This window comes from Cervus canadensis, chromosome 28 (assembly GCF_019320065.1).
Source record: "Cervus canadensis isolate Bull #8, Minnesota chromosome 28, ASM1932006v1, whole genome shotgun sequence".
Classification (NCBI taxonomy): domain Eukaryota; kingdom Metazoa; phylum Chordata; class Mammalia; order Artiodactyla; family Cervidae; genus Cervus; species Cervus canadensis.
This window is the reverse complement of record NC_057413.1, coordinates 12,588,508-12,615,586: the sequence shown is the minus strand read 5'-3', so window position 1 is coordinate 12,615,586 and position 27,079 is coordinate 12,588,508. Positions and strand designations below refer to the sequence as shown.

Sequence of the window (27,079 nt, the reverse complement as noted above, 5' to 3'; positions counted from 1 at the left end):
CATGAGTGAATGCAGTAGGATTAACAGATGATAACAGGAAAATAAATTCCTATTGTATTCACTTTTTTAAGACGGAGAATAACAATGGCACTTAAACCATTTGTACCAGTTTGTAACCACTCTTTGTTGTTCTTCAGTGGCTAAGTTAAGTCACGTCCGACTCTTTGGGACCCCATGAACTGTGTATCCTGCCAGGATCCTCTGTCCATGGGATTTCCCAGGCAAGAATGCTGCAGTGGGTTGCCAATTACTTCTCCAGGGGATCTTCCTGACCCAGGGATGGAACCCATGTTTCCTGTATTGGCAGGCAAATTCTTCACCACTGAGCCAACAGGGAAACCCCCTGTTTCCAGTCTATGATAATGCAAATATCAAGAACAGACACATTCATCTACCAAGGAATTGAAGTGAAGTGAAGTGAAGTCGCTCAGTCGTGTCCGACTCTTTGCGACCCCATGGACTGTAGCCTACCAGGACCCTCAGTTCATGGGATTTTCCAGGCAAGAATACTGCAGTAGGCTGCCATTTCCTTCTCCAACCAAGGAATTGAAGCAACTAGCAATTACAGTAAGTAAAAAGGGTGACAAAAATTTAAAAAAAAAATGCTTAAGGCCTAGAGACGGATAATCTTAACCCAGCTTTCAAAAAAAAACTAACTTGAAAAAGTAAGTTATGGAAACAAGAGACAAACAAAATTCTAGTTTAATCAGACATGTGCTTTGAGGACCAGTAGAAAGTAAAGCAATAATCACTAACACATGCCAAGCTTAGTATTCCCTTTCCTTTGTTAATATTGGAAGACAGACACAGAAAAGAAAACCCACAAACACAGAAGTAGCCAATGGAAAAATCACAGATGGATGGAAAGTGGATCCACAGAATAATTCATCAATGCCAAGTGACGTTTCTCTGCTTTGTGGAAAGAGTGATGACGAGGGACTGTTCCTATTCAAAAGATTTTCCCCTCAAAGATGCACATGAAAACAAAGACACAAAAGAGAAGCTAATCAGATGTGTAACATAAGGTAAAAGAAAATTAAAACACTGGATGACAAGTTAAAACTTAAAAAAGAACTTGGTCAGTTAGTTCAGTTGCTCAGTCATGTCCAACTTTTTGAGATCCCATGGAATGCAGCACATCAGGCTTCCCTGTCCATCACCAACTCCCAGAACTTGCTCAAACTCATGTCCATCGAGTCAGTGATGCCATCCAACCATCTCATCCTCTGGTGTCCCCCTCTCCTGCCTTCAATCTTCCCCAGCATCAGGGTCTTTTCCAATGAGTCAGTTTTTCACATTGGCAGTCAATAAGAATTGGACAAAACAGAAGATAATTTTTCTTACTAAGATACAGAGATGCCACTAATCTGATTCTACATTTTTTTCAGAGTACAAACAGTCTCTCCAATTCTGTCTCAGAGTCCAGCCAATGAATTTTACTTTCCATTAGTTAATTTAACCTATTCATAATATTAGAATTTAATACATTTCAAGATCCCCTCTTAAACAGTTCCACATAAAATATTTTCTTGACATAGACCTCAAAGTCACTTAGCTGAGAAGTGTTGAGTTTGAGGTGAATATGAAGCTTATTCATATTCATATGGTAAAAAAGAGGTATACCATTCAGATAAAGATTATCCCAGTCAAGTAAAGGACATTATATGTTAGTAGCATGTATTAACAAACTTATTCTTATGTGGAATGTTTTCTCTAAAAATAATTATTTATAATGGATGCTAAGGAAGAATTACATGATTACAAATTGCCTTCCAAAATCACCTAAGATCAAAATGCTCCCAGGTTTCAGTCTCCTTTTTTATTAAAAATGAGGGAGCTGAAACAATGGAACCAGATTTAACATACTTCCAAATTTAAAATACTTCCATACTTTAAAATAGTGAAATGAAAGTCGCTCAGTTGTATCTGACTCTTGGCAACCCTGTGGACTGTCCAGGCCAGAATACTGGAGTGGGTAGCCTTATCCTTCTCCAGGGGATCTTCCCAACCCAGGGAATGAACCCAGGTCTCCCACATTGCAGGTAGATTCTTTACCAGCTGAGCCACAAGGGAAACCCTTAAAATAGTATAAACGTCTAATTAAATTACAGAGTTTTACAGTTTGGCAGTTCCTGACTTGTCCTATGACTTGGCAATTCCACTGCTAGCTGTATACCCATAAGAATGGAAAGCAGAGTCTTGAACAATTATTTGTGCTCCAGTGTTCACGCAGCATGATTCACAATAGCCAAAAAGAAGAAACAACCAAGTGTCCATCAACAGATGAAGAGATACACAAAAAGTGGTATGTATGTATACACAATGGAATATTATTCAGCCATAGAAAGATACGAAGTCCTGATACATGCTACAACGTGGATGGAGATAAGCCAGACACAAAAGAAAATATCGTGTGATTCCACTTACATAAAATATCTAGACAGGGCAAATTCACAGAAAAGAAAGTAGATTAGACATTATCAGGGGCTGGGAGAAGTGGGGAAGGAAGTTACTGTTCAGTTGTTACAGCATTTCTGCCTGGGATGATCAAAGTCTTGCAAATAGATAGTGGTGATGGCTGTACAACATTGTAAATATTCTTAAGGACACTGAATTACACACCTAAAATGGGTGAGATGGTAAATTTAATGATGGTTTTAACTCCAGTAAAAAGTATAGGGACTTCTTTAGTAGTCCAGTGGTTCAGGTTCCATGCTTCCAATGCAGGGGGCATGGGTTTGATCCCCGGTCCAGGAATTAAGAGCCCACATGCCACACAGCCAAAAAATAAAATTTTAAAAAAATTATCCAACTCAAAAAATTTTATAGATGAGGAAGCTGAGACACACCTGTATGGTCCTAGGCAAGTCTCATTTTCTCCAACTTTCTTAATTCACTTAATGCTCATCTCAAACCCATGGCATAGGGACTATTAATATTCCCATTTTACAGATGAAAAAAACTGAGGTACAGAAATTAGGTTACACAGTATAGTAAGGGGTAGAGCCAGCATTCCCACTATTTTTAGGATGCACTAAAAATTTATATTCATCCATGAGAACCAACTTACAGAAAGCTTTAATGCCTGGTACTATTAGAATTTGTCTAATGAATCACAAAAAAGACGTTTTATCTAATAAAATGTTTGTAAACAATGAGGCCTGCAACTGACAGATGGGGCAGTAGGTGGGGGGGTGTGATGGTCATGGAGAAGGAGAGGGGCATCGGGAACAAGGGAACCCTAAAGACAGGCTGAGCCCTGGTTACTGATGGGACTAGTGAGACTTACAGGTCTCACCATTCAAGAAGTCTGAAAATCCAACCTACCTCCTTAGACTTTCTCTAGGTAAGAGCCCTCCAATCATGGCACTGGTTACCAGCCACATCCATCCACAGGATGAATACCTTTATTCCAGCAGTAATGTATTTATATAGTGGAGGATATTGGGATAAAGTGAGAGAATGTCAGGGCAGATGTTTGACACCCTTCATCAGCATGTGATGCTACAATGCATCACAGCTACATCAGCTACAATGCTACATTAGCATGTGATGACACCGTTCATCAGCATGTGATGCTCAACCTAACCAGCCCACGTGGATGGATTAGGGAGGGCCAATATATAAACTACACCATCATTAATTCCTCTGGTTAGCTCAGAATCCACACAGGAGAGTATAGACAGTGTATCAGCCCTATGTCTTCATCCATTAAACCTAAAGTTTGTCTGATTCTGCTGGTTCTGACAGCATGTTCCACAACATCGTATTTGCGTCTTCCTATAAGTTGCTTTGAGACTGCAAAGTTTTTATATCAATTAGATTAGCAAATATCCTATAAAACTGTCCCTTGTTATTGCCTCTGGGGAATAGGGGACAACATTTCGCTTTAGTATGTAAGTTTTTATGATGGACTAGTCTTACTTGAACTCAAAACACTCCCCACTCTGTTGCCTCATAAATTATGTTCTTTACTGGCTCAGTGGTAAAGAATCAACCTGTCAATGCAGAAGACTCAGGTTCGATCCCTGGGTTAGGAAGATCCCCTGGAGGAGAAAATGGGGCAACCCACTCCAGTATTCTTGCCTGGGAAATCCCATGGACAGAGGAGCCTGGTGGGCTATAGTCCACAGGGTCACATAGAGTCAGACACGACAGAGCATAAGCACATGGAAGAGGGCAAAAGTGCAATTCAAAGCAATGCAGTCCAAGAATTTTTTAATAAATTCCACCTTAATATACCAGTCTTATACATTTAGTTAAATGATCTATCCATGAAAGATGAATCTGCTTTTGGCTTGCTGAAAAAAAATAAGCCTATGAGACTGAACCAAACACTGGTCAAAGGCAGTGAATGCCATCCTGTGATTCTCCTGCAAGTACTCCCCCTTTATGCTCCACATGGTTCTCTTTCTGTTTTCATATAACAATTATCTGCCAGGGTAATTGCAAAAATTAAACGAGATAAATTGTGTTTACCAAATTTACTGGCACATTAAAAAAAAAAAAAGTTCACTCCTTTCCTTACTCTCTTACCTCTGGACTTTATTAATTCAGATTCAAAAGCTAGCAATCAGGAAAACTGGATGTTCACGTTAGAGTTTATGCTATATACTTGATGAGATTTATACAAGTCCTGTGATTCCCAGGGCAAACAATCTTCTCCTACTTCTCAGATATGGAAAAACATACCAAAAAAAAAAAAAGAGAGAGAGAGAGAGAGATTCCTACAGATAAAAAAGCAATACAAATAGAAAAGCTAGATAAATTACCCTAAGTCTAAGATCAGAAAGAAAATTAGTCCAATACATTGTAAATAGCAGGGCTCCTCAGGTGGCGCTAGAACCTGCCTGCCAGTGCAGGGGACAGTAAGAGCCATGGGTTCAATCCCTGGGTGGGGAAGATCCCCTGGAGGAGGGCATGGCAACCCACTCCAGTATCCTTGCCTGGAGAATCGCCATAGACCGAGTAGCCTGGCAGCTATGGTCTATAGGATCGCAAAGAGTCCGACACTACTGAAGCCACTTAGCACGCAATTGCAAATGGCATTAGAATGATATACTCAGCCACCGGCTATGATTACAAGTACAATCAGAAGGACAGTGAATATCACAATGAGCAGTGAAAATGTTTGGGTGGATTAATGTTTCTGAAGTGATCTTCGAAAGCAGGGAAAGTGGTGGTAATACTCATTTTGAGGATCACTTTCTATTTGTCATGGGCTTCCCTTGTGGCTCAGTTGGTAAAGAATTCGCCTGCAATGCAGGAGACCTGGGTTCAATCCCTGAGTTGGGAAGATCCTCTGGAGAAGGAAAAGGCTACCCGCTCCAGTATTCTGGCCTAGAGAATTCCACGGACTGTAAAGACCATGGGGGTGCAAAGAGTTGGACACGACTGAGTGACTGAAGTGACTTCACTTCATTTCTATTTGTCATGCTGTTATCATGAAACTATTTAACTTTTGCAGAACTTCTATCACATAAGCCCAATTAAAAATACACAACAACCAACATAAGGCAAGTTCCATTTCCTGCTAGTCTGCATTTTTTTCTGGCTGTGGTTGAGAAAGTCAAAATTTTATGTTGCAATTACAGTTTGCCTTTTTCTGAGTACCCTTGTGGCTTTGCTGACAGCTCACAGCTGCCTTAATCTTACACACAGGTTAGTGTAAAGAGGACACATGTAAACCACATCCACCATCAGGATAAAAAGAGGAGCATGTACATACCTCGTTCAAATTTTAACCGCTGATAAAGCTGAAACTGATCCACAGGTACCAAACAGGCAATCTGAAACCAGAGATATTCAAAAGATGAGATTTCACTTCTTTCCTTACTTTCATCACAGAGCCCCAAGTTACCAGTCTTTTTATGATTCCTTTTTCTTATCTGGTTTACAATATCTTCTCTATACCAGCTGTCTGCAAGTTTCTTTTTCCTTATACTGTTCATGCACTTAACAGAAGCAGCAGTTCCCAAATCATCCCCAATCCTCAGCCATGGTTAGGGTTCCCTGCTCAAGGCATCAGTGACAGAACTCAGTGACCATCTTCCATTCTTTTATCAGAATCGAGACTAGTGGGAATTGGCAACCCACTCCAGTATTCTTGCCTGAGAATTCCCAGGGACCAAGGAGCCTGGTGGGCTACAGTCCATGGAGTGACAAAAGAGTCGGACACAACTTAGGGACTAAACAACAACAAACAAGACCAAACATTTGGACTTTGCAAATTATCTGTGCACATACAGAAACAATGCTCCTTTTCTCTCTTCACTTAAGACATTTTAAAAAGATTTTCATCTTAACCTACTAAGCACCATTCCTTAAATAAAGCCTGATGATTTGAGTGCAGGAAGTAGCTGGGGTTTCTATCAAAAAAGAAAAAAAGATTACAGTTCTAGCTTTAAAACTTTGAAAAACTAAGATCAGGCAGATACTACCTCAGGAATAACATAACTTCATTCATCAGCTAGGGAACAGTACTTTCTAAGCAATAGAAACACCATTTCTTTTGACGAACATCACTTCACAGGCCTCCGATGATCATTCATTGTCATCCATGCCCTGGCAGAGAAGACATGCCTAAAGATATTTCTTGTGGCTAAGCGCCCATTTCCATTTCAGATGGCACTAATAAACAACAGTGATTCATATCTAACTAAATGACATTTCAGATTAATCATTTTAAATTGCATTTCAAAGGCAGATGCAGGAAACGCAAACTGCTCTTAAACCGGCATTCTAAAAATAATAATTCCACTGACGTCAACATATAAATATATTGACATTGCTTAAAAGACTTACAACTGAGAAAAATCAAAGGGCTTTAGGTTTTCAGACATTCATCAAGTTGATAAAGCACATAGCCTTAGCCTTGGAAATTGCAACTGTAAAACATGACATACTTTTGCTATAAAATCTATCTAGATAAAAGCTCTTGCAACTAATGGCAGTTTGCTTTGAGAAAACCTGAGTTTAAAAATAAGGTATCTAACATAGTATTTAACAACCATAATACATTTTAAAAGGTAATGAATATCTAATTCTCCTCCTCACAAAAAAAAAAATCTATCTGTTTATTCTGTAAAGGAATCAAGCTAAGTTAGCTAAAATGTATGAAGAACAACAAAATAGGCAAGTTAAGCCTTCTATGTGCCAACTAAAATCGGGTAAAACATAAACTTAATCATAACATTTTTCTCCATTGGGGAGGGGGAAGACGTTGCATTTTCAATCTGGCACCTTAAATAAAAGCTCATTAGCTTGATTATGGTTAATTTTATGTGATATTGGTTTTCCCTAATTTTTTAAAAATACAGTTAGGCTTTTATCATATTGAAAGTCAGTATTGCTTCATCTGTTATAATACTATCTGGACCTCTTTCCTGAAGGACAAAGGAGTCTCAAATAAAATGCAGTTATGGAAACAGAAGGTACAGGCTTGTGAAGAGAGATATTAAGAAATCAGTAAAATTCTTGACTTAGTCACTAATTCACTGCAGGTGGAGGACAAATAATCTAATCGTACATTAATGTGGGGGCCAAGGGTACTTGGGGGATGATGTCATCTGGACCCAAGAGACCTTAGTGATATTTTAGAAACCTATTTTTAACAACCACCCCCCCCCACCCAGAACCCACTTAAGGTCTCTGATTGTATATGACAGTCTTGTACTCTGCCTGTGAAAGTGAAAGTCGCTCAATCGTGTCCGACTCTTTGCGACCCCATGGATTATACAGTTCTTGGAATTCTCCAGGCGAGAATGCTGGAGTGGGTAGGGTTCCCTTCTCCAGGAGATCTTCCCAGCCCAGGGATCAAACTCAGGTCCCCCACATTGCAGGCTATTCTTTACCAACCGGGTCACCAGGGAAGCCCCGCCACCACCTAAAACAGATTCTGAACTGATGAAGACCTTCAAACCCCTGAAAGTAAACCCCTAAAAATTCTGATCAATAAGAAGCAATTTATACAACAGCTAAGTCCAACAGAGTTGATGGGAGACAAAGCAAACAAGAGATGAGATAATGTTTCAGACAGAGATGAAATTCTAATGAGAAAAATGACAGAAATTAATGCAGTAAAAAAGTCAACAATGGTAGCGATGGAAATTTAATTTTATATTAGAAAGATAAATTTCATCTGAGCACACATTACTGCTAAGAGGGAAGTCAGAGGTGTCTAGCTTTTTTTGTCTCTGCCTCTACTTTTTATCTATTTCATTATTTTCCAGATCAAAAGTTTGTATGGAATTAGGCCTTAACACAGTAAATCAATTTTTCTGTTGAAATCTGTGATCACAAAGAGTTAGTTCCATCACTTCTCACGCTGTTTGATCCTTTTGGAATCAAGTTAACACAGAACACACCACTCTCTTCTCCAGCACCTCCCTCCTAGACTTATATCTGCTCCATATACTCACTGAGAGTCTATTATGGGTAAAGTGTTGGCTGGGAGCTTAGGATACAAAAGGAGATACAAGCTGCCTTCAAGGAACTTAAATTACTCAGGAGGTAATATGTACACATAGGTTTTAAAAAAGATCTATTCCTTGATCTTATGTCTGTAAGATCTCACAGATGAGAGTTAATTTTCTGAAATGTGTTTATATACTTTGACATTTTCTGTTTTTCTTTTTTAAGTTAATTTTTATCAGAGTATATTTGCTTTACAATGTTGTGTTAGCTTCTGCTGTCCAGCAAAGTGAATCAGCTATACATTTACACATATCCCTTTTGGGATCTCCTTCCCATTTAGATCACCATGGAGAAGTGAGGAGAGTTCACTGTGCTATACAGTCAGTTTCCATTAGTTATCTATTTTATGCATAATATCAACAGAGTATTTATGTCAGTCTCCCAATTCATCTCACCTCCTCTTCCCCCACAGTACCCACACGTTTGTTCTCTACATCTGTCTCTATTTCCGCCTTGCAAACAAGACCATCTATATCACTTTTCTAGACTCCACATATATGCATTAATATACAGTATTTGCTTTTCTCTTTTTGACTTACTTAACTTTGTATGTATAAACTTTAGTTTAAAAAAAACAAAAGATGATTCAGAGTATTAAATTCCCAGTTCCATTGCGATCTGAAGCTAAGTCACCACTAGTTAAGGTCTTTTACAATTATAAAATTGAAATAAATGTTTAGGATGATTACTGAAGGTTCAATCAGGCTACAGGTTAAGGAACTACTGCTTAAAAAAAGAAAGAAATCACAGGGACACTAAAATTGATTGCAAAACGGAAATCCTAGAGAATAATGGAACAGATTATAACAAGGTGTGTTATGTATTCAATTATCCTCTTCCTGTGAACAAAGCAATTCCAAATCATTCAAAGACATAACAGGACATTTTTTTTTAACCTTTTTATTTTGAAATAACTTTAGACTTACAAAAAGTTGCAAAAACTTGTATAGAGTTCCTAAATGTCATTTCCCTCAATTTCTCCTAACAGGAGCACCTTGGTTACATAACCACAGATAATTATTAAAAAAATGAAATTTACACTGATATAAAATAATCTGAGGGCCATATTCAAACTTCACAAACTGTCCCAGTAATGTCTGTTTTTTTTTTTTCAGTCCAAGATCCAATTTGGGACACCACCTAGCATTTAGTTGCCATGTCTTCTTAACCTTCTCCAATCTATGGCAGTTTCTTGGTATCTTTCTGACTTTCACGACCTTGACATGTTTGAAGGGTTCAGGCCACTTACTTTGTACAATATTCTCCAGCATGGGTTTGTCTGATTCTCTCTCATGATTACGCTGAGGTTGTGCATTTTTAGCAAGAATATCACAGAAGTGATGTTGGGCCATCAGGAGATACATGAGGACAACCTGTCTCGTTACTGTCAATATTAACTTTTTAATTTTGGTGAAGGTGGCTCAGACTGCAAAGAAACCGCCTGTAATGCAGGAGACCCAGGTTCGATCCCTGGGTTGGGATACCCTAGAGTAGGAAATGGTAACCCACTCCAGGATTCTTGCCTGAAGAATTCCAGGGACAGAGGAGCCTGGCGGGCTACAGTCCATAGAGTCACAGAGAGTTGACCACGACTTAGCGTGGCACAGCAAGGTGGTATCTGTCAGATTTCCATACCTTTTGTAACCAGCAAGTATTTTGCAGGGAGATATTTTGAGTCTACAAATATCCCATTTCTCATCATAGGTTTTCCTACTAATTTCTGTATTTATCAATAATTCTTGCCTAGGGACTTCCCTTGTGGTCCAGTGGTTAGGACTTGGCCCTTCCAATGTGGGGGGTGCAGCTTCAATCCCTGGTTGGGAAGCTAAGATTCCACATGCCTCACAGCCAAAAACCCAGAACATAAAACAGAAGCAATATTTTAACAAATTCTGTAAGACTTAAAAAAAAATAATTATTGCCTATAATACTTATTATTGTGGCATTTGTTTAATAATGATTTTTGATTTCTATCACTCATTCTGCATTTGTAAATTAGAATTCTATTATAAGGAAAGGTTGTGCCTTATCCCTCATGTATTTGTTTATTCATTTATTTATTTAGATCAGTATGAACTAATGGTATTTATTTTATTGAGTGAGTTCTAACCCATTACTAACCAGACTCATATCCATGCAACAGAAACAAAAATTTCTAAGTATCTTCTCAAATATTGAGGGTACATTCCCCTCAAACCGACTACTAAAAATTCCTGCACTTGATTGAAAGTGATTTTTAATTATTTCTCCTTTGGAATTTGTACTAATCTACCTGTTAAACAAAAATTTTATCCCTCCTCCTATCCAAGAATGAAAGATGACGTTTTCTCCTCATCACTACAGAAAAAAAATTCTTAATTCAAAGAAAAGGCAAATTCAGTTTCATTGTAATAGAACAAAAACAATAATATCAGAATATTAACAACAAAAACCTACTAATTACCTGTAGCCATCGAATCACTGTCTTTGTTGTTGTTGTTAAAAATAAACCTGGGGATACTTATTAAGTTCCTACTCGGCTGAAAGTCTTCACTTTTCCAATCCCCTCTACCTAGAGCAGAGCATAAGCAGGGAATTCAGAATATATGTATATGTGGAGTGCTTTTGGATAGCTCAAATATCCACAAATGGAAGAAATAAAAGACACATCCTTGGGTGTCATTATTAACTATGACTATCCCATAATATTTGAGCAAGCATCACTACCTACACTGACACAAACCCTACAAAGACCAAAGAAAAAGAGAGGGCAGACAGGCCTGCTAGCCAGAGAAGTGTTTATGCTAAGAGTGCAATGTCTTCTCATTACATTGACAAATACAGTATATACTGTCTTTTACTTGGAAAAGTGAAATGGTTAAAACACAAAAGCTGGGGACCAGCTTTCATGTATGTACTACCATCAAGGTCTGGAAAGGTAAGACAGAAGGGGGGCGGGAAAGGCCAGACCTTTCTTAGATTTGACCCTTTAAAGCACACTTCTGCTACTGTTGCTTTTAAAAATTAAAGGAACAGACTGAACACAGAATACAAAAGATCAGTATATCTAGAGATGGAATTGACCATGGAATTGATCATGACAGCATGTTAAGGTTTTAGCAATTTCTGAAGAACTGCGCTCAGATGGTAAAGAATCTGCCCACATGTGGGAGACCTGGGTTCGATCCTGGGGTTGGGAAGCTTCCCTGGAGAAAGGAATGGCAAACCTCTCCAGTATTCTGGGCTGGAGAATTCCACAGACAGAGGAGTCTGGTGAGCTAAAATCCATGGGGTCACAAAGAGTTAGACACGACTGAGCAACTAACACACATATACACATGACTCGCAAAAAAATACAAGGGAAATAGTACTGGCCTTGTGATAAGTGCCCTATCTGACTAACACAGAAACTAAGAATGTTTCCTATCACAGCCCAGAAAATAAGAACCAGTACATTTGCCCATTCATCTGACTGTAGTAAACTAAGCTTATTGTTGTTGTTGTTTAGTTACTAACTCCTTTGCGACCCCGTGGACTGTAGCCCACCAGGCTCCTCTGTCCATGGGGTTTCCCAGGCAAGAATACTGGAATGGGTTGCCATTTCTTTCTCCAGGGGATCTTCTGACCCAGGGATCAAATCTGCATCTCCTGCATTGGCAGGCAGGTTCTTTACACTGAGCCACCAGGGAAACCAAGCTCAAACCAGCTATCAAATCATAGCTGGGAAAACAAGAGGACATCATTGTCTTAGAGCCAGAAGGCAGGGCTCTTTGGGGAACTGAAAGGTGGAGACCTGGAGTTCCAGGACCAGGAATCTCTCAGAAAGAGGCTGCTTTTGGTCTTCTTTTTTCACCTGTTCTACAGAGGCCTCAGGCTTCCCTGGCGGCCCAGTGGTAAAGAATCTGCCTGCAATGTGGGAGACCTGGGTTCGATCCCTGAGTTGGGAAGATCCCCTGGAGAAGGGAATAGCTACCCACTCCTGGAGTGGCCTGGAGAACTCCATGGACTGTATAGTCCATGGGGGTCACAAAGAGTCAGACACGACTGACCGACTTTCATTTCACTTACCAAAACCACCCTAAATAAGCATGTGATATGAGTAAAAACTAAGGGGCTTCCCTGGTGGCTCAGAAGGTAAAGAACCCACCTGTAAAGCAGAAGACCTGAGTTCGAGCCCTGGGTCAAGAAGATACTATGGACTACCCACTACACTATTCTTGCCTGGAGAATTCCATGAACAGAGAGCCTGGTGGACTATAGTCCACGGGGTCACAACGAGTCAGACATGACTGAGCGACTAACACTTTCACTTTCATGAGTAAAAACTGTGTTTATTTTGCAAATGCAGCTTTAAATTTCTTGGCACCCCCAACCCCCCCATCCCAGTCTTTCCATGGCGTACCACCCTAAATCCCTTCCTATAGCGATTCTGAAGCCCCTGTTCTTGAGAAGAACAACTGCACCCATTCGCCCTCTGGTGCACGCTGTAGCACCAGGAGTAAAGGCGGGTTGTTTCAGTGTCCTAGGACTTGGAAGGAGGATGGGTGAGTGAGAAGCTGTTCTCAGCCATCCATCACAAGCTGGCAACAGGAGAAAGTCCCACTTCTCAGGTCCTGTAATGGTAGGCATTTATGTGCTTGCTGCTCAAATCTGACATGGTCCAGACACATGGTTCATGCTTTCCCTGTAAGTGATGGTTATGTTCCTTCCCTAACACAGTAAGGAAGCTGCTTCTTGAGTGAGTCACCGCCTTTTGAACAGAGCTACTAACTTCAAGCAAAGGCTGTGCCTGAAGTAATGCTATCGGAACCAACCATCTGTGTCCTGCCTTTCAAAATTCCATGTTGGACAAGATTCCTGGATCAAACACTGCTGAGCAACAGCTGGAAGGACCAGATGATGCAAGAGAGGAAAGTTTTCCTTTTCCCTGGCTCCCAGTGGGTGCACCTCTAGGACACAAGTGCTCCAGTCACTTCTTCCCTCCAGCTTCCATGACATTGAAGGGGAGCTGCCTCTTCCACTGTTTCTTACATAAGCAAACAGGTTTTGGATTGGGCACTGAATCCTTTGCTGATGAAGCTACTCCCGATAAACTGAAGTGAAGGGAGCCACGGCTGAACCAATTTGGAAGCATCAAAGCTTGCAGGAGACAAATACATGAAGCAGAGTCAACTCTGTGGGCTAGACCTACATAGGAAAGCGTTCAGAGGAAAGAGCTTAAATCCATGGTGTCCTTTGAAGAGGAAAAATTTTATACTTCCATGCATTTTATAAGAAAATGAGAAGTGAAGGATCATGTATTATAATACAAACAGGCACATCACTAAGGGAACCTCATCCTTAACCAGAATTATTCTTAACAAGCAAAGTATATTTATGTGTTACCTATAGAAATAAATGTTTAAAAAACAAATGATAGGAAAGTAGTCACAGAGACAGAATCCAGAGAAGCACAATCTGGATGTACCATTGTGATAGACTCAATAATATCTAGATTAAGAACTATGTATTATAATAACTGTATATGAGAAAAGTGTGATGGCAAGCAAGTCAGACAGGCAGACGGTATAGCCCAAGTTCATATGTATGAGGTATTTGCTTTGAAAAGAGTCACCCCATATAAACTGATGAAGCCACCGACAGCTCCATTATAATCTACTCATTTCTCAATCCAAAAATGAGAGACAATCACCACCACAGCATTTGTTTTTCATTCTGGGGAAAAAAAAATAGTGGCAAGTTGGTTAAGAAGAGTTGATTACTGCAATTCACGCCCATCTTCAGGCAGGCTCTTAGCAAGACCGATGAGTACAGAAATGGTCCTTTAATGCCCCAGAGTGTCTGCTACTCATCTAATGAGAAACACACTTTGGAGAATATAAGAAATACCATAGTTTAGTTTGGAGTATGTTTTTGTGCTGTTTTTCAGATATCCTTTTGTCATTTTTAAGAGCCATTGTGGGTTTATTTGCTTTTAATGCAGCCTAAAAGTAAAACTGTTTTTAAAGTAAAACTGGGTAAATGGAATCAGCACTAGGGAAGTGTAAATGAGAATGTGAACAGCGGGAAAAGTCAACATTAAGAAGGAGAAAAGAACTATGCGGGAAGATGACCAGAGAATGTCTGTACTAAGAAAATCAGAAAAGTGAGACTCTGCTCTAGAGATCTTTGGGACAAACCATGGCCTGTCACTCATCTATACACATTAGCCCTAACATTTGATATCCAAAGGCTCAGTGGCTAACGGTTACCATCCATTTAAAGTCTAGAACATCACTATGTAATGACCTTTCTGCGAAGAGGGAAATGTACTATTCTGTGCTGTCCAACCTGGTAGCCACTAGCCACATGTGGCAACCAAGTACTTAAAACGTGATCAGTGCAAAAAAAAAAGAAAAATGTGATCAGGGCAATCAAAGGAATGAATTTCTAATTTTAATTAGCTGCAAATAGCCACATGTAGGCTTATCTAGAAAAGAGATTGTAATTAATTTCAAAGGCTTGTTCAGAAAGGTCACTTCATTTATGTTTTAATAGCTTTTGCACACAAGAATTAAATAAGATTCCACGGCAGACACAACTCCTGCTGCCTGCTCCATCTCACACTTTTTACTCTTATAATTAATTATCTGGCTCATTATCAGTTGAATGTCTCTCCTCGAAGTCAGAAGCTCCAGGAGAACAGTATTGGGACTATCTTATTCACCTCTCTATCTTGACCGGGAAAGAGCCTGGCACTTTGTACACTCAATAAACATCTGTTGACTGATCAGACCTCACAGAAGCAAGTCAAAAAGGAAGCATGTTCCCTGGAAGGGTCATGTCTAGAAAGACACTCCTGCAAACCTGGGTCTCATTTTTAAAAACCATTTCCAAGTTGCACAGATCAATAGTATTCATGGTAGATAACCAAATCTTTCCCCCTCTTAATTTTCTCCCATCTATTTTTCACACAAAAGTTAACATTTCTCACCACAGGATTCACCCATTCAATACTACCTCTTTGTTTTAAAAATTCCATTTATTTCATGACTTTCCTAAAATGAACAACTTCTAAACCAATATGTATTCCTTTTATTCTTCTGCTCAAATCACTTCGCACTCACTTGTATCACTTACTTGGTATTTCGTAAGGTACACACAGGGCACCCAGATGCAGACTGGTTAAAAAGGGTCTAAACCATCTTTCTGACTGCTTTACTTACGAAAGAGATATATATATATGTAAAAGCACATCTGTATATATAAAGAGCATGTGTGTATGTACATGGATGGATACACACACTTTCATACAGACACAGGCACAGAGGAACGTACATATATACCCACACATATATACCTACACACATATATGCATTCTATTGGACTTTCAATTATCAAGACCTTTACTCTGCACTCTATTTATCCACTGAGTTCTACTTTTAAAGCCATGCAATCTGTCAGAAAGAACTGGATTGGAATTCTAACTCTTTTGCCTTTTAGATATGCACTCTTGAGCAAGTTATTTAGACCCTCTGAGCTTCAGTTTTATAAATCTATTGAATGTATTAGATAGTATACTGGATAAGAAAGCAACTACATGAAGGTATACAAGATTTGAAATGAGCAGAACCTGAAAGCTAAAAGCTGATTTAAAGGCAAGCTATTAAATGGGGATTAAAAAAACAAAGAGACATGTCAAAGTGAGAAGAACTCACTCAAAAAAACACATTTCTATACCTGATAAACACTGCATGAAAGGCCTTTCTCTGCTCTTTAGAACTGGTTCAATGCAGGCTACCTCTGCAGAATCATAATAATTTATGTTATCTATAACTACAGCTAATCAGTCATCTGTTTATCTTTGAAGTATTAAAAATCCCCAGGCCCCTGACTATTCAGCCTCCAAAGCTCACCTTTGGCAAATTGGACTTCTAGCACCTTGGCCTATTCTAGAACTTATTCAACACTCAGGGGGCATTTATAAATAGAACCAAAGTAAATAACAGCTTTAACAGCCTCTATAAAGAATCCAAGGTATGTAGCAATAAAGCACTCCTTTAAAAAGTTAACCCCTGTATTTTGTTTCTAGACTCCCTGGTAGAGATGTACATAAAGAGCCAAGATCCTAGGAAATCATGTCAACAGGAAAACAGGGAAGATCAGGGCACCCATCCATACCTCAGCTTCCTGCAAGATCCCATGGTTTAGGCACACCATGTCCGGGCAAGTGATGGGAGACCCACATCCTTCTCGGATTGCCAGCTGCATGTACTGTTTCAGACACTAGAAGTTAAGAAGGAAAAAGACAATTACCCACCACATTACAGAAGCCCCAAGGTTATATAACTGCCACTGCCTCTTCTTCCTTAATTGGCAGTACTGGGGCTCCTGCACTCAGGAAACCAAAGTTATCGTGAGTGTGAATACTAAGTGCCATCACTCTGGAAAGAACGCAGAGACAGGTAATTAATTATGTATGACTTCATCCTAAGAATACTGAGTTTATCCAAGGTAACAAGTCAAATTCCTGTATGCTCACACATTTTATCCATCATAGATTGGGAAAAGGAGAAACATTCTTTTTGCACTAATGGCAAAAGCCTTCTCTGTACTTCAAAAAGAAAAAAAAAACTCATGTGACTTCCCAGGTCCAATTTTACCCTGTGGTCCTCTCTCTCAAATCTGTCCAGAAGCAGAATTCATGTCAAGCTCACCAAATAGAATCAAAATAAGATTAAGGTACTGGCTTATCTACAAATACTCTCAATAGCAAATACACCTGGAAAAGGAAATGTCAAAGACAATTTGAGCCCTTCAAATTGAGACCCTCAAATGAGACCCTCCAGGAACTGTGCGCCTTGGCAGATGCTAAAATGGGGGGGGGGGTGGTTTTGAGTAGAATCTGAGAAAAAAAAATATATAGGAAATAAGAAACCCAGAGAGAAGTAGTACAACATGAAGGACAAACTGGTGTCACTGGTAAAAGCTTAACTAGTAAATAGATCCTAATGACATAATTGTGAAGTCTTTTCCTTTCATTGACCATCTTTATGCATTTTCCCCATCTGAAACTAGAACTATCACAACTTTATTACTTCAGAAAAATAATCATGTATTAATGTTTATCTGACTGAAATTACTGCTACAATGTACTAATGAATTAATGACTAAGCCAAACCATTTAAACCAAATTTTTTCCTCTCTAAATATTTAAAAATTCCCTTCTTCAAGGAGTCAATCATTTTTATCACAGAGAAAACTAGAAAATAGCCTCATTATCCAAAATAGAAAAACTCATCAGTAAATTATGCTAAATTCAAGCAACTGAATGCTGAGGAATCAGGAAAAGTACTTTCAAACGATGTTTAAAGACAATGGGGAAATGCGTGTGATTTCGTATGAACTGGGGAATAAAAGATGATTTAGCATGAATCGGAAAATAGACAATATCTGAGAGCAGAGTCCTCTTAAGTCACTTTTCCCCTACAATTGACCACATATAGATATAATATTTTAATTTTCATTTTTCTGCTCAAGAGAAGAGTGCACATTCACTTGGTCTTGGGGTTACTGTGCCAAATATGGGCTCCAGTATGAGGAAGAATAACTCAAGAAAGCAGCAGCAAGGAAACGTGAGGAAGAATTTCAATGTACAGGCAAAACTCAAGAGGGAGTACACACGTAGCTCAAGAAAAATAATGTCACACTAAGGGACACATGAGTAAATGATGCAAAGCCTTGTCCACCCAGCTCTGCTCCTGAGGACCGACCTCTCGACCTTCCATCTGCCACTAGATCCCAGCTGCCACTTGAAATTGAACTAGAAGGTGAAAATGTATGGTTTCTAGGCTCAAGGGGAAGACATCTGAGAAAAACAAAGTGAATGGTACAATGAGCATCAAATCCTAATACCTAGGCTCCAGCCTCCGAGCCACTCTATCAGCTGACATTGGGAACATTACCTAATATTGACAATGGGAACATTACCATGACCCAGACTGGCCTCCCTTCAATTTAAAAAAATTTTTAATTGGAAGAGAATTGCTTTACAATAGTGTGTTGGTTTCTGCCACACATCAGCATGAATCAGCCATAGGTATGTACGTGTCCCCTCCATCATGAACCTCCCTCCCACCTCCCACCTCATCTCACCCCTCAAGGTTGTCACAGAGCACCCCTTCAAGCCCTCTGCGACATACAGCAACTTCCCACTGCTATTTCAGATATGTTACATGTTACATATTTTACATATGGTAATGTATATGTTTTCATGCTACTCTCTCAATTTCTGACACTCCCTTCATTTTTAAAATGGGGATAATAATACCTATTATGGCTACTTCCCAGGGTTTAAAACACTCATATACTCACAAACCCAGAATTTTGTACGTGGAAGCCCTTTGGAAATGTGCAAGCTGCAGAACACTTAGTCATATTTTTACTGCGTTTCACTTGGTCTTGGCTTCCCTGGTACTCAGCTGGTAAAGAATCTGCCTGCAATAAAGGAGACCCCGGTTCAATTCTTGCATTGGGAAGATCCACCGGAGATGAGATAGGCTATCTACTCCCGTACTCTTGGGCTTCCCTGGTCGCTCAGCTGGTAAAGAATTCGCTTGCAATATGGGAGACCTGGGTTCGATCCCTGGGTTGGGGAGATCCCCTGGAGAAGGGAACGGCTACCCACTCCAGTATTCTGGCCTGGAGAATTCCATGGACTATAGTCCATGGAGTCACAAAGAGCCAGACACGACTGAGCAACTTTCACTCACTCACTCACCCAGTCTTAAACTTCCAGAAACTTTGTGGAGAAATGTTAATCTTTTAGTCTTGTGAGACTATTCTTTCTCTGCTCCCTTCAGGAAACCAGTTAAGCCACTTGTGGCAGAGAAGTTCCATAAACAGAGCAGACATTTACAACAGAACACACACCTCTATTCAATTCTCTCTGTAGAACTATTTGCATCTATAGAAAAGACTTAAATAGGAACTAAAGAGACTATGTGTATCTTTAAAGGCAAAAAAAAATTCATTTCAACTTTCATTGTAAATTTGTAAAGCCAAAATCTAAGCTATCCCAGCAGTTTATAATGGCTGCTCTATTTGCTAAGGTAATGCTCTTAGGAAGGCTGCAACCACAATACACAAACTAATGAATTTTGAGGCTTCCCACAAAGTCCCTCCTGACCATTATATTATCTGACCCATGCTTCGAGGACAGAAGTTAGAGCTGTGTACACTAACTAAAGTCTGTGAGTATATGATCTCTTTAAAAAAATTATGAGAAATACTGGTTCAAGATAAAAATTTGTAAGTGCAAGTTGCAAAGGGATGCTGCAGCACAGGCACCTGACTCCATCACTGAGGTGTTTCTATTGAAGGCAAAGAGGGAGACAACCAGCTCTACTGGATTTACAAGTACCTTAGGCTCATTATACGTCTTACATCAGCTTTCACTAAAATTTAATCTCAAACCCTCCCTGTCTTCTTTACTACCTCTGGTTAAAGCACAAAAGAACCAATAGCAATCACATGAACCCCTGTGCACATTGCATAACCTACATAAAATGGTTAATAATTCTGGGAGAAATGGCATCGAGCTTGTAAATAAAAATAGAGAAACACGGAAAAAAGAAAATATTATTTAGTCACATTTTTAAAAATAACATGCCATTAAACAATGGCATTAAACAGAAGTCTAAATAGGCAATTTTCATAAGAGCTAATATATTCTAAGGGAAAATGTTTCAAAAATTGAACTTTTCAAAAACCTTGATGACACAAGAAAGAAACGATTTCTCCTTTTAAAGCATCAATGTTTCACTTAGTTTGATAGAACACAGAAGCATCTTCAGATCATTAAGATCATGTGTAACAATAAGGATTGTTCCTCAAAATCATTCCATAGCACTCAAGGACTCAGATGAGATTTAATCAAGGATTTAACCATCAAACATCTGTTGAGCCAGATGACCTGTCTGTTTCAACCCTGAAAGTCTACGAATTATGTAAAGTAGTTCAGTTCAGTCGCTCAGTCGTGTCTGACTCTTTGCGACCCCATGAATCGCAGCACACCAGGCCTCCCTGTCCATCACCAACTCCCAGAGTTTACCCAAACCCATGTCCATCGAGTTGGTGATGCCATCCAACCATCTCATCCTCTATCATCCCCTTCTCCTCCTGCCCTCAATCTTTCCCAGCATCACCGTCTTTTCAGATGAGTCAGCTCTTCACATCAGGTGGCCAAAGTACTGGAGTTTCAGCTTCAGCATCAGTCCTTCCAATGAACACCCGGACTGACCTCCTTTAGGATGGACTGGTTGGATCTCCTTGCAGTCCAAGGGACTCTCAAGAGTCTTCTCCAACACCACAGTTCAAAAGCATCAATTCTTCGGCGCTCAGCTTTCTTTATAGTCCAACTCTCACATCCATATGTGACCACTGGAAAAACCACAGCCTTGACTAGATGGACCTTTGTTGGCAAAGTAATGTCTCTGCTTTTTAATATGCTGCCTAGGCTGGTCATAACTTTCCTTCCAAGGAGTTAAGTGCCTTTTAATTTCATGGCTGCAATCACCATCTGCAGCAATCTTGGAGCCCAGAAAAATAAAGTCAGCCACTGTTTCCCCATATATCTGCCATGAAATGTAAAGTAGAGTCTTTCCATAAACGGGTTTCTTCTAGGTCCGTTTCAAGGATGCTATTTTCCAATTTATCAAAGGGCATTCTTCATGAGGTATTCTCATCTATCAGGTAGACATGGAAAAAGAGCTACAACATTCAGGCAAAGCTATGTATCTACCACCAGAATTACAGCATACATGTGTGTGCATACATGTATAATATACACATACACACATACACTGTACAGTTGTTCTCTGTCACTAGGTTGTATCTTTCTTTTTTTTTTTTTTGGTTATATCTTTCTTAAAGATTTTTCTTCTAAGAAAAAAAAGCACTACCATGAATTCAGTTGATGGAACTGAATTCAAATTTTTAAGATGGAAGTACCAGCTCTAAAGTCTCCTCTGCATTTTGGGCAAGTCACTTAACCTCTTTCACTACAGCACTCACAATTATAAAATGGGACAGTACCACCTGCCTACCCTACTCTCAGGGAAATGGAGAGTCCTCCACGAGAAAAAATACATGAAAACCGAGAGAGGCAGCAAATGTCAAGAAGAGAATGGAATAGAAGTCTCTGAACTCTAGGCAGGCACGCAGAAATGAAAGTCCCAGAAGGGATGCGACCCCCAGACTTCCCTGGTGGTCCAGCGGTTAAGAATCTGCCTGCCAATGCCGGGGACATGGGTTCGATCCCTGGTCTGGGAAGATCTCACATGCTGTAGGACAACTAAGCCTGTGGGCCACAACTACCCAGCCTGTGTTCTAGAGTCCATGCTGTGCCAAAAGAGAAGCCTCCGCAGTGAGACGCTCAAGCACTGCAATTGGAGAGGAGCCCCTGCTAGCTGCAACTAGTGAAGGCCCTCATGGATCAACGAAGTCCCAGCACAGTCAAAAATAAATAAATAAATTGAATTTTTTTTAAAAAGAGAGATGTGACTCCAAGAGGATGGGGAGGGGGAGGTAAGAGGATAATAGGTTTGGTTGCAAGAAAAGAGATAAGACGTGCCATTAACTGAAAGTTTAAACTGACCGCCAGGACCCTGGACACCTCTCGATGCAGAGGCGGGGGTTCTGAAAGCAAAGAAGAGCTGGCAGCCACACGGCTTGAAGCTGAGCTGATGACTACTGACCTAGGGTTTCCCATCCCTTGCTCTGCGATGGCTAGGAAAGGAGGTGATAAGGGGAAAGTCTTTAAGGCCAAAATCTAGACTGGCCTTGAGTAAGTATCTGTTTTGCTTTTTATCATTGCTGGCACAAGGCTGTACACGAAAATGGATATTGAATAAAATGGAGACTAACACTTCTCAGCCTCAGGACACAATTTCATCACAATGTCTCAAATGTGTTCTAAATAACAGCTCTTACTGAAGCCAGGATTCTGTTTACTTCGGTTCAGACTACACAAGATCCAAGAATAAAGCCTTCTTTGTTAGATGCTGTTGACTTAAATTATTAGTAAACTCAAGATGGTATCTCTCCCAATTCAAAAGTCTTTTAACACACCCAGGACATCCTGGCTTGGACACATATAATGGTCCAAAAACATTCAAATAAATCAACAATCCATAGCTAAGCAAGTCAGTCGTTTCCTGGTATAGTGTGATCCTAAAATTTTTTTCTTATAAAAACCCTTTCAGAAACCTTGGCTTTTCACAGATATTATATTTCTAGTGACAGGGATCCCCTTCATACCTCTTTGTCAACCATGACATCAGAGGACTGATAGGAAAATTCACTATCAGGTGACTATAAAGAAGCCCCAAATCAAGCAATAAGCCATAACTAATGTTAAAAAAAAAAGACCTTAGTTTTTACATTTCTCATCCTTAAGCTTCTCTGATACGAGAAAGCCTTGTCTTGGACCCCAACCTGATACAACGCCCAGCCTGTCTGCTCTCACAGACCTTGGTGCCTAGCTAACACAATACGTTTCAAACCGGGTGCAAAGGTGCATTCCTGGGAGCTTAGTTTTCCATGGCAAGAGTTTTTCCCCCCCCGTTTTATGTTTATTTAATGATATGAATAAAAGAGAACACCCATTTCTACTCAATCTCAATGCTCACACTAGTGTTTGTGCTACAGTTCTGTTTTTCCAAGTAGGCATACTTTCATTGTCAGAGGCAGATAAAATAAAACTATGGAGGAGGTGTCTGGGCCAAGTGTCAGCTCTACAAATCAAGATTCCAGCCCAGAAAGGTGGCAAGATCACGGAATTGCTACTCGTTAACCGGAACACACCAAACTCACAGCCTGAATGTTAAAAGTGATTTAGTGGAAACTAAACACCATCCTTCACATTAATGTTAAGTTAATGTTAACTTAAATTTCAGTGGTCTATAAAGTGAAGACAATCAAAGACAGGGAAACCTGATGTGCTGCAGTCCATGGGGTCACAGTGAGTCAGATATGACTTAGTGACTGAACAAAAACAATGTTAATTCATATTCAGCTTATGCACTTACTCTGATGTTCTTGTTTAAGAGATATAAGTCTAAATGTGCTTAAACTGATATGTTTGTATCAGTTTAAGGGAGGCTAAAGTAAAAATGATTTAAAAATATCTCAGTATTGGGGTTCAAATTATTTTCCCCTCCAAAGAAATCCATATAAATTCATCAGAAGGTAGAGAACAGTAGGGCTGGTGGTATGGCATTTTTTCTTGAGGACATATCAGAACAACAGGCCCTCCAAAGAGGATTTTATAAACTATACGACTGCCTCCTCTCCCTCAATTTTCTGAAAGACTTGGATTTTCCTCCCTACTTGCCAATAATCCCATCAACACCTTAGGTAATACCAGATGCTAACAACTGAAGCATGTTGAACATGGAAACCTGTATCACCCTACATTGCAGGAGACCGTGAACTTGCATATCTCACCAGTCACCCAGGGGTTCCATCAAGGTCTGGATCATTTCTGGATCATCAAAAGCATCTGGCACATGGTAGACAGTTAGACCTCTGAGGAGCTGGAAGCAAGAATCTATCACCCAGCAGCTTTGCAGCAGAAGTCAGCTCCCATCACTGAAATGAAAGCCCATCCTCAGCAGATGAATGGATAAGGAAGCTGTGGTACATATACACCATGGAATATTACTCAGCCATTAAAAAGAATTCATTTGAATCAGTTCTAATGAGATGGATGAAACTGGAGCCCATTATACAGAGTGAAGTAAGCCAGAAAGATAAAGAACATTACAGCATACTAACACATATATATGGAATTTAGAAAGATGGTAACGATAACCCTATATGCAAAACAGAAAAAGAGAAAAAAAGCCAAAGTCATTAAATTTTTCTATTTTCTATATTTTCTTCTAAAAGCTTTTTGGTTTTAGCTCTTAAATTAGGTCTATAATCCATTTTGAGTTACTGTTTTCAACTGTGAGGAAGCAGTCCATCTTCACTCTTTTGCAAATGGATATCCAGTTATCCAAGCACCATTTGTTGAAAAACTATTCTGTCCCCTTTGAATTGCCTTGGCACCCCTGATTAAAAGCAACTGACAAAATGTGAATTTACTTCTGGACTTTCAGTTCTATTCTATTGATCTGTCTGTCCTTTTGATGGTATCACACAGTTTTGATTACGATAGCACTACAATAAGTTTGAAAGCAGGAAGTACAGAACAGACTTTTGAACTCTGTGGGAGAAGGTGAGGGTGGGATGTTTCGAAAGAACAGCATGTATATTATCTATGGTGAAACAGATCACCAGCCCAGGCGGGATGCATGAGACAAGTGCTCGGGCCTGGTGCACTGGGAAGACCCAGAGGAATTGGGTGGAAAGGGAGGTGGGAGGGGGGATCGGGATGGGGAATACGTGTAAATCTATGGCTGATTCATATCAATGTATGACAAAACCCACTGAAAAAAAAAAATTAGGGAAATAAAAAATAAATTAAAAAAAAAACACCACCACCAAAGATTTACCACAATTTAAAATAATAAAATGTAATCTCTTACAATTTAAATACATATATATGGAATTTAGAAAGGTGATAACGATAACCCTATATGCAAAACAGAAAAAGAGACACAGAAATACAGAACAGACTTTTGAACTCTGTGGGAGAAGGTGAGGGTGGGATGTTTCAAAAGAACAGCATGTATACTATCTATGGTGAAACAGATCACCAGCCCAGGTGGGATGCATGAGACAAGTGCTCCGGCCTGGTGCACTGGGAAGACCCAGAGGAATCGGGTGGAGAGGGAGGTGGGAGGGGGGATCGGGATGGGGAATACATGTAAATCTATGGCTGATTCATGTCAATGTATGACAAAACCCACTGAAAAAAAAAATAAAGGAAATAAAAAATAAATTAAAAAAAAAACCACCACCACCAAAGATTTACCACAATTTAAAATAATAAAATGTAATCTCTTACAATTTAAAAAAAAAAAGAAAAAAGAAAGCCCATCCACCTGCAGTCTTTATGGGTTTTCTCCTTTGACACATATGAGCCACTTCCACCTTCCAGGGCCAACTCCACTATTTTCTAGTTTCCATTCCCTGCTGCCTTTCAGGAAATTTACCCTCTTGATCATCTATTTTCTTTCTTGCATCTTGAATTGTTCCCTATCTGAGTTCTCCTTCAGCAGTTAAACATGTCTAAAAACATCTTAGTTAAAAAATAATAATGAAACAGTCAAGAAAATAGGGTTCCTTTACTCCTCTTGCTGGCTTTATATTGCCATGTTCATTCTTCTCATTCCTTATATGCATATACATGTATATAAATATGTACATGGGCTTCCCTGGTAGTTCAGTGGTGAAAAACCCTCCTGCCAATGCAAGAGACGTGGGCTCGATCCCTGGGTCGGGAAGGTCCCCTGGAGAAGAAATTGGCAACCCACTCCAGTATGCTTGCCTGGAGAATTCCATGGACAGAGGAGTCCGGCAGGCTACAGTCCACGGGGTCACAAAGAGTCAGATACAACTTAGCGACTAAAACAACAACAACAATATGTTTGTGTGTGTATTATACATATATTGTTGTTGTTTTTAGCTGCCCAGTCGTGTCCGACTCTTTGCAACCCCATTGACTGCAGCAGGCCATGTCCCTGTCCCTCACCATCTTCCAGAGTTTGCCCAAGTTCATGTATTATACATATGTATATATGTTTTATATGTACATATGTTTTATTGAGCTATAACTCACATGCCATATAATTTGCCCATTTAATGGCTTTTAGTCAGTTGGACTTTTAATATAATCACAAAGTTGTAAAACTAACATAGCAATTTTAGAATATTTCATAATCCTAAAAGAAACCCCAAGCCAATTAGTAGTCACTCTCCATTCCCCCCCAAAACCTCCCATCCTGGATTTAGTAAACTGCCAGTCTACCTTCTCTCTCTGTGGATTTGCCTGTTCTGGATATTTCACATAAGAGGAATCACACAATATGTGGTCCTTTGTGACTGGCTTCTTTCAATAGTAGATCATTTCTTTTAAGTATACACTTAGGAGTAGATGTGGTATGATACTGAATAACTCTATGCTTGTCTCTTGAAGAACTGCTAGATTATTTTCCAAAGCAGTTGCATCACTTTACATTCCTACCAGCAGTAGGAGGGTCCAATTTTCTTCAAATCCTCACCAGAATTTGTTATTGTCTTTTTTTATCCTAGCTATTCTAACCTGTGTAAAGAGGTATCTCACTGTGGTTTTTATTTGCATTTCTCTGATGGCAAATGATTTTGAGGACTTCTTCATCTGCTTACTGGTAATTTGGACATCTTCTCTGGAGAAATGTCTATTCAGATCCTTTGCCCATTTTTGTGTTTTTATTGAGTTTTAAGAGTTCTTTATTCTACATATGCCCCTTATCAGATATGACTTGCAAATGCTTTCTTGCATTCTGAAGGTTATCTTTTCACTTGCTGGGTGGTGTCCACTGAAGTATAAAGGTATTTAATTTTGACAGTCTAATTTTTTTTTCTTTTGTTCATCCTTTGTCTAAGCCAAAGTCATTAAATTTTTCTATTTTCTATATTTTCTTCTAAAAGCTTTTTG

The 27,079-nt window shown here is 39.5% G+C and overlaps 1 protein-coding gene across 6 annotated transcripts in view; it reads right to left on the bottom strand.

Annotated features, from left to right (window-relative positions):
- RNF144B (ring finger protein 144B) overlaps window positions 1-27,079 on the bottom strand; it is a 142,026-nt gene that overhangs the window by 16,901 nt on the left and 98,046 nt on the right. For 5 of the 6 annotated variants that reach the window (XM_043449657.1, XM_043449654.1, XM_043449656.1 and 2 more), the window contains 2 exons: window positions 16,615-16,719; window positions 5,729-5,789 (listed from right to left, as the gene is read on the bottom strand). In XM_043449657.1, coding sequence (XP_043305592.1) covers window positions 5,729-5,789; window positions 16,615-16,719 — 166 coding nt within the window. The remainder of the gene's footprint in view (window positions 1-5,728; window positions 5,790-16,614; window positions 16,720-27,079) is intronic. The other variant, XM_043449659.1, reaches the window with a different exon arrangement.